General features: G+C 36.7%; 1 protein-coding gene across 2 annotated transcripts in view; it reads left to right on the forward strand.

The window, feature by feature from the left end:
• The first annotated feature begins 1,101 nt into the window (after positions 1-1,101).
• The window catches only part of LOC124593678 (obscurin), a 688,571-nt gene continuing 675,195 nt past the window's right edge, over positions 1,102-14,477 (forward strand). Inside the window, exon 1 of one of the 2 annotated variants that reach the window (XM_047131972.1) lies at positions 1,102-1,239. In XM_047131972.1, the coding sequence (XP_046987928.1) occupies positions 1,142-1,239 (98 nt within the window). In that variant the 5' untranslated portion in view covers positions 1,102-1,141. The remainder of the gene's footprint in view (positions 1,240-14,477) is intronic. The other variant, XM_047131974.1, reaches the window with a different exon arrangement.

Consider the following 14,477-nt stretch of genomic DNA (forward strand, 5'->3'; position numbering starts at 1 on the left):
ATGTTCGTTGATGTGAAAAAGTCCAACTTGCACCATGGTATGGAGTCCACATTCAACTGTAGGTCCCCTATAACTGGCTAGGTAAGGAAGTCCAAAAGTCAGAGGAAGGCAACAGCTTACCACTCCAACAGGACCATGTTTAGTAAAGCACTGTGGTGTCCAAAACAATCTTCAGATTGACGACTGCTTTGCTTATTTACTTTCTCTTGCTTTAGCAGCTAATAATTCAAAATATTTATCTACACTTAATGTAATAAGGCCATTTCTGACTTCAAATGATACCACTTTTTACATAAATACATGAACCCTCACCTTTCATGGAGTGTCTACTGCAGAAACAAACAAGTTCATATGAGGTTAAAGCTATATACAAAATTTCATTCCTTTCACACAAGTATTCAGTAAGAAGTACAGTTGAACTGTCTAGTGTTTGCATGTCTACTTCTAGTTGCTGAACTATGTTTTTATAGATTGTATGTTTTGGTGGAACTCTGTTAAACATTTAGTTGCCTGTATCATGATGGCCTCTTCCTCTTTGTGCTTGAGATTAAAAACTGCTTCACATGGGATGGAGTCACTGTTTTTCTGTCCTTTTTTTGCTACACATTTCACCTTATGTTGTTTTCTCATCTTCTGGCGATACCTCAACTTCTATTGCTTCCACTGATTGACTTGACAAGTTGTCTATACACAGCCATGGTAATTTGTAATTTCTTTGACTTTGCCATTTGCCATATAAGTATGCAAGAATTGTACTGGGTAATTGAATTGATAGTGTGAATAATGACATAAAAAAAGTAAACTAAGAGCATGAACAAGTGTTATATTCTTTTTTTGTTATACAATTAATGTGCAACAATGATGTTGGGTTTGTTTTAGAAGGATAAGTAATAGAAAGGAAATTTTAATCACATTAGTAATGCTAAAATAATAAAACAGTTTTATAAAATTGTCCATGAATAACTCATCTTAGTTTGATTTTTGCATTTGTAGCAGCCTTGCATTTCTTAGAGTCTAGGAAAGGTTTGTACAAACAACTCATATAAACAATTCTACATTTCCTTTCAGGGCAGTTGTTAGAGAGTTGGTGGAGACAGAAGAGGAATTTGGCCGAGACCTAAGACAAGTAGTGGAACGATACATGCAACCACTCGACAACCCTGCTGTGCCACGAGTTGTGCGGGATAACAAAGATGTCCTCTTCAGCAACCTTAAGCAAATTGCTGATTTCCACAACACGTAAGTTGTGCATTTAATTTTTCAATCTTCCAGTGTCCAGCTGCATTAATGTTTAGTGGGAATACAGCTTGTGTGAGAGCCCTAAATTCTCATATTAACACTCCAGCTTTTCCTTAAAGATTAATTTTCCTTGGTATGTGGTTATTTGGCAACACAGTACACCATATTGACTTTGTACGTCCTTTATGAAGTCCTCTGTGACACACACAGACTTCAAACGCATCGGAGCCTGTATTGTTGATTTTGGCATTGGCCATGGCCATATAGTAGGAACCATCCCAGCATGTGCCTGAAATAATTCAGATTAACAACAGAAAACTTAAATCAGGATGCCTGGGTGAAGATTGGAGCCTCCACCTTCCCTAATACAAGGCCACTCTGTTTAAAACAGCACTACCTCATTCGATTTACCTCTAGTGTACAACACAGTTTTACGTATAAGTTTTTTAATAATGAGAAAGGCCACTGCTGAACTATTAATTCATATCTCACTCCTTGTTACTGTAGACATGCATTATACACACATTGTTTCATGACACTACAACACCATCAGCTGATGTCAGGAACATGTCGTGCACTGTAACTTCCCATTCGCTAGCCTGAGTCAGCATTCCTCTATAATGAATTAATGAATGAGGTGTTGAGCCCAGAAAGGGGATTAGGTGTTAGGGTTAATCATTGTATAGATTTAGGAGAATTTTTTTTTTTTTTTTCAGAAAAGGAGAAAGGAGAAGAATGAATTTGATGTGCATGTGCCAGGTGGAGATTTATAGATATTTCATTATTGTTATTGTTATTTGTATTGCATTATTTTACCAAACCACAGTCTTTGTTGTCTAAATAACTCTTGAATTTATGTGTGAAGAGGTGCTTTTTAACTAAGTTTATTTTTGCAAGTTCTTTAATCTCCACTGGTAATTTACTGTACAGTTTTATTCCTTGATAGAAAATGCTCTTTTGAGTTTTATGTTTATTCGTTCTTGGTAAATGTAAATCCAATGTAGATCTTGTACCATAGTAATGGATATTGCTGTCTCTACAGTAATTATCAGTGTCGTCTTTGATGTGTAAAACTAATTGGTAGCTGTATTCACACTGTGCAGTTAACATCCCCAGTGCTTTAACAGTTCTTTATAAAGAGCTTGGGTACTATTTTTGGTTATTATTATTGTGGTCCTTTTCTGTATTTTGAAAACTGGGTTCATATTTTGTGCACATGTTCCCCAGAAAATAACGTCATAGCTAAAAAATGAGTGTATATATGAATAGTATGTAACTGAAAAGAGACTGGTTGTTGACACACTGATGATAGGATGCAAAGGGGATAAATGTTGATGACAGTATGTTTGCAAGTGTCTTTCTGTATTCACACCATTTCAACTGAGAAACAATATTCATTCATAGAACTTTTGCATTTGTTACAACGTCTGTAAATATAACAGCATCATTTTCCCTCTTCAAACTGAAATACAGGGAAAATATTTTTTTTTTTTTTTTTTTTTTTTTTTTTTTTTTTTTTTTTTTTTTTTTTTTTTTTTTTTATGTTGCGTGGTGACTTTATTGCTTATTGACCAATTATAAACTTCCCTGATGGTTTCATTTTCTTTCTCTGCAACGAGTTCTCTTGTTTTCTAAGTTACTATAACATTGCTGTCATCACTGAAAACAATTTGTTCCTCCTTGCTAACACTACTGGGGAAGTCATTGAGAATATTAGAAATGGCGTTGGTCCTAATATGCTACCTTGATGAACTCCTATGTTAATGTATTTTGCTTCTGGTACGTGTTTTAGTAAAAGTTTAGATGTCTTTCAGGTGTGTGTTGTCTCTACTCTTTGTACCTTATCTGCTAGGTGTGATAGGAATCAGTTATTAGCTACTCCTCTTATTGCTAATGCTTCTTGCTTATTTAGTAGAATCTTATGGTCAGTGACATTGATAGCTGTAGAAAGATCTACAAATATGTCTGTGATACACTCATCGTTGTCAATGGCATCAAGTATCACTTTTGTGAATTCTGCTATGGCTGATTCCTACTTCTGCCACTTTGGAAACTAAACTGTGATTCACTTAAAAGGTTGTATTTAATCAAGTAATTTACTGATCTGTCTTTCATAATTGATTGTATTATTTTTGAGAATGGTGTCGGCAGGAAAATGGGTCAGTAATTTTCTGTCCTCTGCATTACCTTTCTTTAGCAGTTGCCTGTTCTAAATACCCTAGAAATTTCCCCAATGTGAATGTTTTGTTTATTATTTCAAATTATCAAAAGTTAGCTGAAATTGTTTCCAGAAATTTACTCTATTTCATTTACATATTCAGACTGTTTGAATCAGCATATTGTGTTTGTATGTTAAAAATAGTTGCACTATGCAGCAAATCCCTATGTTTTGCTGTGATTTTATTACTTACAGTGCTCCTATTTCACAAGTGTGTTACCGTGTTGCAGTTACACATCACCTGTTGTATTGAAATATGTGAATTAATTGAGGAGAATATCCCATTTTTTCCCGGTTGGTTTAGTTTTGTCATTATGCTGTTCCATCTTCCTAGTTTTGCTAATTGCTGCACATAGTTCTGTGATGTCTTTTGTTTGAAGATGTGTGTGCATTTGTTTCAGTGAATGTGTGGGTGATGTCAGTTTTTGTGGGGATCACAAATACCTACCTCATTGCTCATGGAAGGTCAGCAGCAATATGGAATGCTTGTCACTTGTGGAACAAGCAGTACACTGTTTGCGTGGCATGCAGTCAAGATTTACTGCAGTATTTAATGTAGGAAGGAAGATTGCGTTGAATGTCCCACTGACATCGAGGTCATTAAAGCTGGAGCAAAAGCTTGGATCATGTCAAGGATGGAGAAGGAAACTGACCATGGCCTTTCAAAGGAACCATGTCGGCATTGGCATGGACCAATTTAGGGAAATCACGGAAAACCTAAATGTGGATCGACGGACGCAGGTTTGAACCACCGTCCTCCAAAATGAGAGTCCAGTGCACTATCTACTGCGTCACCTTGCTTGGTGCAAGATGTAAACTGAATGCTAATATGCCTCGCCACTGAGGCTGGTTGTAGAATTACTTTTAAAAGAATGTGCCCTCATACCAAACAGTGCCTAAAACTTCCAGGTATGTGGGATCTTGCTGTACCATACGGCTTCCATCAATATCACAGCAAGGATCACAAAAAGTGTGTAGAAATGTAATAAGAGATGTCATCTATGATTTAGGCTCTTCAGAGAATGAGCATGGAAAAGATTGTGCAATAATAGTAGTGGGTGCAGGCATCAGTTAGCATTCTGTTGAGGATGTGATTGTGATTTTTATTCATCAAGTAAATTACCTTTCATACAGCTATGTACTTGTAACAGAGGACATGTCATTATGCATATACGTATAAAAGCAGACAAAGTGAGTACATGTAATAGGTTGCACAGATAGAAATATTGCTACATAACACACAATGATGTGCAATTCATACTGATTTACAATACCAGAGTTTAAAAAAATACAATTTTGTGTTGTATGATGATAAATAAGTGGTTCTAATTCTATGTTACTTTCTAACTCTAGTTCTTAAGGTCAGTTTCTCTTAACGTGATACATAAATTTTGTCACTAACAGCACGAACTTTTGCACACTGTTTACTCATATTCTCAGCCACACTATATTCTTCTTCTGTTAGAAATATTTTTAAGGTTGCAGGGAGCATCTCAGTTTTGAAGTTTTGTAATTCTCTTGGCAATGCATGTGTTAACATGATACCAGAATATCTAGTCGTTTTCTGAAAAATCTGTAGTCTATGTGAACAATGTACGAGAAGACAGATTGCTGCTTACTCTGAAGAAGACACATTAAGTTGCAGACAGGCACAATTAAAAAACATCACTTAGTTTTCGGTCACAACCTTCATTAGCAAAAGAGAAACACACACCATTTATACATACAAGCAAGCACACCTCATGCACAGATGGCCAACTCCAGCATCTTGGGCCGGAACACCTCAGATAAGTCAAGAAACTCCAGACACTACCATCCTGTTATCCAAGGCCTTTAGGATAAATTCTGTTTATGATTCAGTTGCTGTTTCTGTTGATTTCCCTATCTGTTATCCAGGCTCTGCTGGAGGTATTACATTGCGCTTTTTCAGGTAATCAGTTACTCTGTTGACTATGGACATTTCTATTTTTATTTATTTATTTGTTTATTTTTTGAAGAGTCTGATACTAAAGGTAATTGTAATTTATGCATAGGCACTACTTTTATTAATTCAAGTTTATCAGGAAATACTCCTTCTTGGAATGATCAGTTGACAATATCCAGTAGTGGTGTAATTATTTACGCTGCCACCTGCTTGATTTGGTAGTTTCACATTTCATCATGTCCAGCAGACTTCTTTGCCTTTAGCTTTTTTATAACTCTTGTCTCTTCCTCCTCAGATGATGATTTCAGGAACATAGACCATTTGCTGAAATAGTATTGGGCATGTCAGATAAATTACAGAAATAATATAAAGGAAACAAATATAAATAAAACAAAAATAAAGCAGGGTAGAATTAGGTGAGGATAGGGCAGAAGATCTGTTACCTTGGTCTGGTGATTTCCTTGGTTATTACAATCATGCTTTAGGTTTTCTACAGTATCTATGTAGTTATTCTTCAGGATGTTGGCTATTTCTGTTTTACCTGTCACAATTTTGTTACTCACTTTCATACTTCTTCTGTTTCATTTATTTTTTGTGCATATTTTTGTTACCTCTCCCAGAGTTAATTATATCTCATGCTGTTGTCATTTTATTGATGATTTTGAAATAATCTCATTAATTGATTTGCCATTTGCTTATCTTACCAATTGTCTGTACTACTTCTGGTGCTGTTTATAGGTCTCAGTACTTCACCTCTGTTTTATTAATCTTTGGGTAGCCTTCAGTTCTATTATTTATTTCATGATACACTGCTTGCTTTGAAGAATTTTTCTTTTCAATTTTGTATTTGGAAAAGCTTTGTTAAAGTAATATATTAATGTTTCTTGAAAAGCATTGCATTTTTCATTTGTTCTCTGGGCTTGAAGAGTGTATGGCCACTGTACTTTTCTCAACATAACTTTAAATATGTTGGTGTTTCATTGATTTCTTCATTTTTATCTTCTGTTTTGAGTTCAGGCTTCCATATACTTCACATAGCTGCCCAAAATGATAAGAAAGTCTTGTTTGTAGAACCTTTGTTGTATATGTGTTGCTAATTATGTTAGTATAATGTTATCAGTAACAGACTCAGTTTCCAAATTCACTCATTTTGGTTCCAGTTCAGTAGCTTTCATATTGCATTAGCAGCTCCTCAAATTTTTGCTTTCTTTGTGTCTCTGTTCCCATACCAGTATTAAAATCACCATATATTACATAGTCTTTCAGCTTGTTTGTTTTTCTGAATTTTTTTTATTTATTTTACCACTTGGTGACATTTACACATTGAATACTCTTAAATCATTGTACACAATACCTGTAATTTCAAAGTCTTTTTCTTCACTTTTGGGTACATTTTTTTTATGTTTCATTCATAATGCTATCATAATTCTCAGCTGTTTTAAAAAATATTGCATCTCCTCCACTGTTAAATTCTGATCTGCAGAAATACGAGGGCCGTTCAGAAAGTAACCTCCGGTTGATTTAAAAAAATACACCAAGTTAAATAAAAATATTTTAATATATACATCTTACAACTACATCTTTGCACTATTTTTCTACATAGTCTCCATAGCGATTGAGGCACTTATCGTATCTCTTCACAAGCTTTGAAATTCCTTCTGCATAAAAATCACCCGCTTGTGCCTGGAGCCAGCCTGTGACCGCATCTTTGAGCTCTTCGTCGTCATCAAACCACTGTGACCCGAGCCATTTCTTCTAATGCATGAAGAGGTGATAATCACTTGGCGCCAGGTCTGGGCTGTAAGGTGGATGGTTGATAACGTCCCACTTGAAGGACTCAAGAAGGGCCGTTGTTCTGCGAGCAGAGTGAGGACGGGCGTTATCGTGCAAAAAAACGATACCGGAAGTCAGCATACCACGGCGTTTGTTCTGTATAGCCCGTCGTAACTTTTTTATTGTTTCACAGTACATGTCTTGATTAATGGTCGTACCACGTTCCATGAATTCAACCAAGAACACCCCTTTGGCAGAAAAATCTTGCGAGGCTTTTCTTGGTTTGGTAGGCGAATTTGAATGTGCCCACATCTTTGATTGTTCTTTTGTCTCAGGGTTCACGTACTTAATCCAGGTTTCATCACCGGTCACGATTCTGTTTAACAATGGTTCTCCTTCGTCCTCATAACGTGACAGAAAGTCTAATGCAGAGGCCATTCTTTGAGTTTTGTGGTGGTCGGTAAGAAATTTGGGCACCCATCGTGCACAGAACTTACGGTAACCCAATCTTGCTGTCACTATCTCGTACAAGAGAGTCTTAGAAATCTGTGGAAAACCAGTAGACAACTCCGACATTGAGAAGCGTCGATTTTCACGAACTTTTGCATCAACTGTCTGAACGAGTTCGTCAGTCACCAATGATGGTCTACCACTCCTCTCTTCATCATGAACGTTTTCTCATCCACTTTTAAATAAACGTACCCATTCACGGACAACTCCTTCACTCATAACTCTTGGTCCGTACATGGCACAAAGCTCACGATGAATAGCTGCTGCAGAATATCCTTTGGCTGTAAAAAACCTTATGACAGCACGCACTTCACATTTGGCGGGGTTTCTATTGCAGCACACATTTCAAACTGCCACAAAAACTAAACTAGCGCAGGTACGATGTTCACTCGACCACGGCTTGATGCCGACTGACCTGTTGAGTGCGTGAACGCACAGATGGCGTCGCTACTCCCCCCACAACCCGCACTGTGACCAATCGGAGGTTACTTTCTGAACTGCCCTCGTAGTTTGCAAGAATATAACAATTTATGGTAAAAAATTCATATTTCATTGTCTTTTAATCCATGTTCACTTACACACTATGTCAGGGCATGTTTCATTTGTATGTCTTCTGCTTCTAATTTTTGTTGCCCATGTATTACACATTTTGATACAGAATTCTGAGCTTAATTTATTTTTCTTTATGTTACAATTCTCGGTCCCTATTTGATTATCATGTTTTTATTTCTTGACATTAATACATAACTTCCAGGTTTTTTTTCCTTCTTTGACTGTATCATAAAAAAATCACAAGCCAGGTATTGACATTCTGTCTTTTTCCTTACTGAAGTTCTCGTAGGCATTTTTCCATTTGGTTTTTCTTTTTTTCTTTTATACAACTGTTGCTTGGTGCTTTTCATTCACTTAATTGGGCTCAGTTCCAGTTTCTCTTCTTCTGCAGTGGATTTTGGATTTTTGTTTATTTTTTTCATTTCTGTTGTGGAGGTATTACAGCTCAGCTCAGTCTCATTAGGTCTAGTATATGTTGCTGTCTTCATCACTGGTTTTTCATTTTGGATTGATTTGCAGTGGTATTAGTTCTTCTTCTGGAGCTGATTTTGGATTCTGATTTGATTTTGTCGTTACTACTCTGGAGATCTCATTCAACTAATTGTTTTCAGATAAATTTTGAGTAACTGTTTTGGTTTCTGTAGATATGTTTTATTCTTAATGATGATTTTTTTTCTGTCTCACTTACCAGCTCTGCTTTCAGTCTGTACACAAAGCTGTTTTTCCTTTAGACACCAGTTGCAGTCCATGCCTTTTAAAATCATTTCTGCTGAGGAAGGTGTTTATGTTCATTACTGTAGGAGATCCTGCCCATCTGCTGCTTTCATTATTTAGCTATTTAATCTATAAATGTATTTGTTTTTGGCTGGAATGTCATATCTGTATGGGATTGTACACAACATTAATTTCATCAGAACTGTATTGTGTGTTATTTCATAAACAGATTTTCAAAATAAGTGTGATTTTTCTTCATTGTAGCTGTGATTTGTTCTGGCAATCACAATATGGCTGTTAATTTTTACTCCAATATTGTTTTTTCATTAACAGTTTGTGTTACTTTTGGAATAATGTGCAGTGACATTATGTTGGAATAATGATGGAAATTGCTGGATGGAGCAGTATGTAAAATTAGGGAAGGTAGCCACTCACCTATAACAGATTGATGCATGGAGCACAGAAACACATAATAGAAAACAGCTTTCTCACTATCTTTTGAGCACTGACTCTTTTTCTAGCAAAAGTACACATTCTCAAAGATAACAACACTGACACCCAAATGCCCTTTCCTGTAGGACTCAAAAGCTAGTGTGACTCCTGTCTTCTGTTATGTGTTTCTGGGCTCCATGCATTGATCCACTGTAAGTGAGTGGTTACCTTTCCTTATTTTAGTTATGATTTAATTCTTTTCTAGAATATTATTCAGAAACTTTGTGGACTATCTACCATGACTGTCACTTAGTAAAAGAACTTTCAGTTTTAGGCACAATTTTTTTTCCATCTTGTTTAACCAGATTTGCTTTGTTTGAATTTCTGCAAGCTTCCTTGTAAGGTGTTTGATGATCAAATTTTGTCATTTCTTCCAAGCAGCTGTTTCAAACTATTGCACTTGTCATGAAACTCCTCATTTTCTGATCTGAAGGTATTCTGTATGATGAATGCTTCTCATACTAGTTTGAAGATCATGAAGAAAACACATGTAATGTCTTCCATAAAAATATCTGAAGCTTCATTAATAAAATGGATGAACACCTCATATCCATGCTCTTGGATCGAGTGACTGATGACATCGCTATTTGATCCCTTACTCTCCCCTCCCACTCACCAGCCAACCAGCCATCTCATATTCATAGATGGCTTGATGGAATGTGTGCAAATGTGTTGTGCAAATCTGAACATCTAATGGATATTACTAAAATTCAACATAGTTATTTTCATGGATTCAAGCTAAAGTCACACTACTGTAGAACCAGTAACAAGAAAGGGTGTGTGGCAATTTATGCAAAAAATGAAATTAAATCCTGGTCCCTTTAGATTAATTAATGTTGTGTTGAACAGCTCTTTGAATGTTTGGCATGTTAGTGGATCAGGAATCACGTGAGCTTGTAGTACTGACAGTTTATGGGCTACCAGCAGGAAATATCATAAAGCTGTTAGTAGTAGGTTTAGGAAGGTTATGCAAATCTTTGTGGAGACTTTAATGTTGATTTTCTGTTACAACACTACCGATCAAAGACACCGGCAGTTGATGATGCCTATCTGTGGACTATGCACCATAGCAAAATTCCTTATGAGTGTAGAAGCACATAATGCAGCAGCCATTCGCAGTTTGTTTTTAAACCTAACAATTTTTAGTGCTCTAAATATAAAATCAGCAGTCAGTGGATTATCTGGCCATGGTGGTCGTGTGTTATCAGTAAAATATACTGATCATTGTAATCATTAGCAGTGACTTATTGTTTTTGTAGAGAAATTATGGGGAGAATGCTCATAAAAGATTTGTAAAGCAGACTCTCTAAGTGGAAAACTTAACTCTTTCATAAAAATGTTACTACAGTGCTTTGGGTCACGATTTGCTCCAAAGGAAACATAACAGAAGCAGGAATAAGGGATAGATAACTCCTGATGGAGCTATTGTATCCGCATACTCTGAAAGGAACCTGACTGGCATACAGTCTGGACTGGAGGCCTTGCCTTTATTAAGTGATTTAATCTGCTTAGTTACACCAAGGATGACTACTTGTAAGTTTCTTATGCAGGCAATTGTTCTAGGTTGAATTCTGGAATATTTACTTTGTCATTTTTGGTGTAGAGTTTCAGAAAACAGCATTTAGTAACTCTGCTTTTGTGGCACTGTCAACAGTGACATCACCATTTTTATCACACAGTGAAGTTATTGACTGCTTCTTGCTGCTGTTATACTTCACATATGACCAGACTCTCTTTGGGTTTTCTTGCAGATTTCAAGACAGAGTTTTGTTATGGAAACATAAAAACATCTTGCATTGAAGTTCATCCTAAATTTTTAGTTCTGTAAAACTTTGTCAGTCTTGGAGAGTTTGTGTTCTTTTAAATTTGGCTAATTCCCTCTGCAACATCGTTCTGACCTATTTTGTGTGCCATGGGGGATCAGTGCCATCGCTTATTAATTTATGTGGTATGTACTCCCTTTGTTAGAAAAGCTCCAGGGCGTTTTTTTTTTAATTTCTGAGTTCGCAATAGTAAAAAGGAACAAATGTTGTCATGTTACCTGTTATTTGCGCATCCTTGAAATGACCTTGGCTGTGTTTCTGTGCAAACTCACTATGAGGCAGAGCTGTGCTTAGCAACACACTGTTTAGGTCCTTGGCGCATTAGTTACGGTGAAACAACGGATGCTGATTATGAACGAAGAGTGAACATTAAGTTTTGTGTTAAACTCAAGAAAACCCCTAGTGAAACATGGACAATGATTAAGTAAGCATATGCAGGCCAGGCACTTTCAAGGAGTGATGTTTTCAAGTGGCACAACAGGTTTTGTGAAGGCAGAGATTCAGTGCAAGATGATCCCAGAGCTGGTCACCCTTTTTCAGCACAACTGATGCAGACTTGGAGCATGTAAGACAGCTATTGCAAGAAGACAGTCATGTACCTGTGCATGCGATGTCAGAAGAGCTTAATTTGACTCATGATGTGTGCCATAAGATTTTGTGTGGACATTTAGGGAAATGGAAACTTTAATGCACAACTTGTCCCTCACACACTAACAGATGAATGGAATGAGGAAAGATGAAGAATTTCTGTTGAACAACTGGATCGAACCAGACATGATGCCAATTTTCTGTCAAAGATTATTGCTGGGGATGAAAGATGGTGCTACAAGTATGACCCTCACATTAGGCATCAAAGTTCTGAATCGCAGAGTCCTAAATCACCAGCCTCATAAAAAGTCAAATGACAATCATTGAGAACAAAGACAATGTTGACCATATTCTTTTATAGTAAAGGATAGTTTATCATGAGTATGTACCCACATATAAAACAGTGAACCTGACTCTTTACATCGAAGTCTTGAAATGTTTGTGACAAGCAATTTGACATAACCTCCCTGATTTGTAGCATTCTCAGAACTGGTTCTTACTGCATGATAATGCAAAGCCACATACCGGTAGTGCTTTATCTGTTACTGAGTATATGGTCAGACATTCTGTTGTTGCCATCCCACATACATCATACTTGCCTGATCTTTCACCTTGAAATTTTTTCTTGTTTCTGCGAGTGAAAAGGTGACTGAAAGAAAAGCTTCATCAAGATATCACAGTCATCCAACCGGCTGTGTCAAATGAGCTTACAAGCTTCAAAGCTGAAAATTTCCATGCTTGTTTCCAACACCTTCAGACACTTTCATAACTGTGTAAATTTTTTTTTTTTTTTTTTTTTTTTTTTTTTTTTTTTTTACGGAACTTTTCAGACAAAGGGGGTATCTGTCAGTTGCCATCAATACTATTTCTTTGAATTCAAACCACATTTGGTCTATGCTTCCATAGTCAGATCGGAAGGAGTAGACTGTCTCTTAGAAAAATGTCAAGCTACTTTTTATCTGCTTTTTTATTTATTTTTGGCAGGTTTGGATGTTTGGTATTCAGTCTCACTACAACAGTCTTATGGTCACTAATCTCAGTATCCCTCATGATGCTCCCTATTTGCTCAAGATTATTTGTTGCTAACAGGATAAATATGGTTTCACAACCATTATATGTTGAGTGGTCTGCTGAGCTAATTGTTCAAAACAATTTTCTGAGAAAACATTCAGACATTGAGACAGTGTTTTGTGTCTACTGGTAACTTTAAACATGTATTTTTACCAATATATGGAGAGTGGATTGTAGTCACCACAACCAACAATTGTATAAGTGGCGTACCTATTTAAATAAGACTCGAGCTTTCCTTGGACTGTTCAGCAACTGTATCATCTGTTTCAGTGGGTTAGTACAATGAATCAATTATTAATTTATTCCAGTTGTCAAGTATATCCTCTACTCATACCAACTCATAGAAACTATCTACTTCACTTTCACTTCTAGGTAAACTGCTTTTGACAGCAATAAACACCACCACCAACTGTATTTATTCTATCCTTACTGAACATGGTTAGGTCTTTTGTAAAAATTTTGGCTCAACTTATTTCTGGCTTTAGCCAGCTTTCTGCAGCTATTATGATTTGAGCTTCAGTGCTTTCTATTTGTGCTTGGAGCTCTGTTCTTTCCCAACACAGTTATGACAATTTGCAACTACAATACCAGTTTGTGGTAGGTCTACCTTCATTAAGGCAATTTACACAATATGGAAGGCTGGCAATAGTCTGTTGAAAGAACCCCTGGAAGATGGCAGCGGCACTAGTGACGTCAAAAGGAAACCTGTTTTATTGATGCAGTCCAAATGGTGTAATCTTCGAGTCTTTGTCAATGGGAATCTCAAGATACACCTCTTCAAGGTTGATTTTGGAGAACAGTTTACCACCTGGAAATATAGTAAAAGGGTTCATCCAAAGAAGGCAAGGGATAAGGATGTATGTCTGCCTGAGCATTAGGGTTGGCTTAAAGTTTCCGTACAACAGAAGAGAACTGCCATGTATCCTGACCACCACTAGCAGTGAAGCCCACTGACTGTAGGGGTTGGGGAACATAACTTATTGCTGTTCAAGTCAACTCAGCTCAATTTTAACCTCATCGTTAATGCCCAGTGGAATTTGGTGGCTTTGCAAAATCTTTGATTTGCTGTCAGGAAGACAATGTGGTTCTGAAAGTCCATTGCTTTCCCCAAACCATTTTCAAATGGTGGCACAGTGGTTATGAAGCATGTCAGTGATAGCAACTGGTACTGATGAGCTGAGAGGGTGTACTATATGGTACTCTGAAAATTCAGAACCAGAATATGCATTGAGAGCAAATATACTCTAGACCAGTGGATCTGCCTCAATCAGATGTGACAGTATTCAAGACACCTGATTATAAGTGGCCATCAGTTGCATATGATCTAGAAGTGACAAATGGTGGTGGCTGTACACTTACAACTTTGATTGTTCTACACCAGTGGCAATCCACCTGGTCCCTACTGCCCAGTAGCAGGCGTTCGAGCTGTGTCATGTTGGGCGATAGGCGATAAGAGTTGTAAAAACATTTTCATCATGTTTTCATAAAATTTTAACATAAATAATTTTGTAAGTAACTATTATTAAACGCTTTAACTTGCTGTTGCTCTGCTTTACAAATTTTATAAAGTGAA

Source organism: Schistocerca americana, chromosome 2 (genome assembly GCF_021461395.2).
Source record: "Schistocerca americana isolate TAMUIC-IGC-003095 chromosome 2, iqSchAmer2.1, whole genome shotgun sequence".
In the NCBI taxonomy this organism is placed as follows: Eukaryota; Metazoa; Arthropoda; class Insecta; order Orthoptera; family Acrididae; genus Schistocerca; species Schistocerca americana.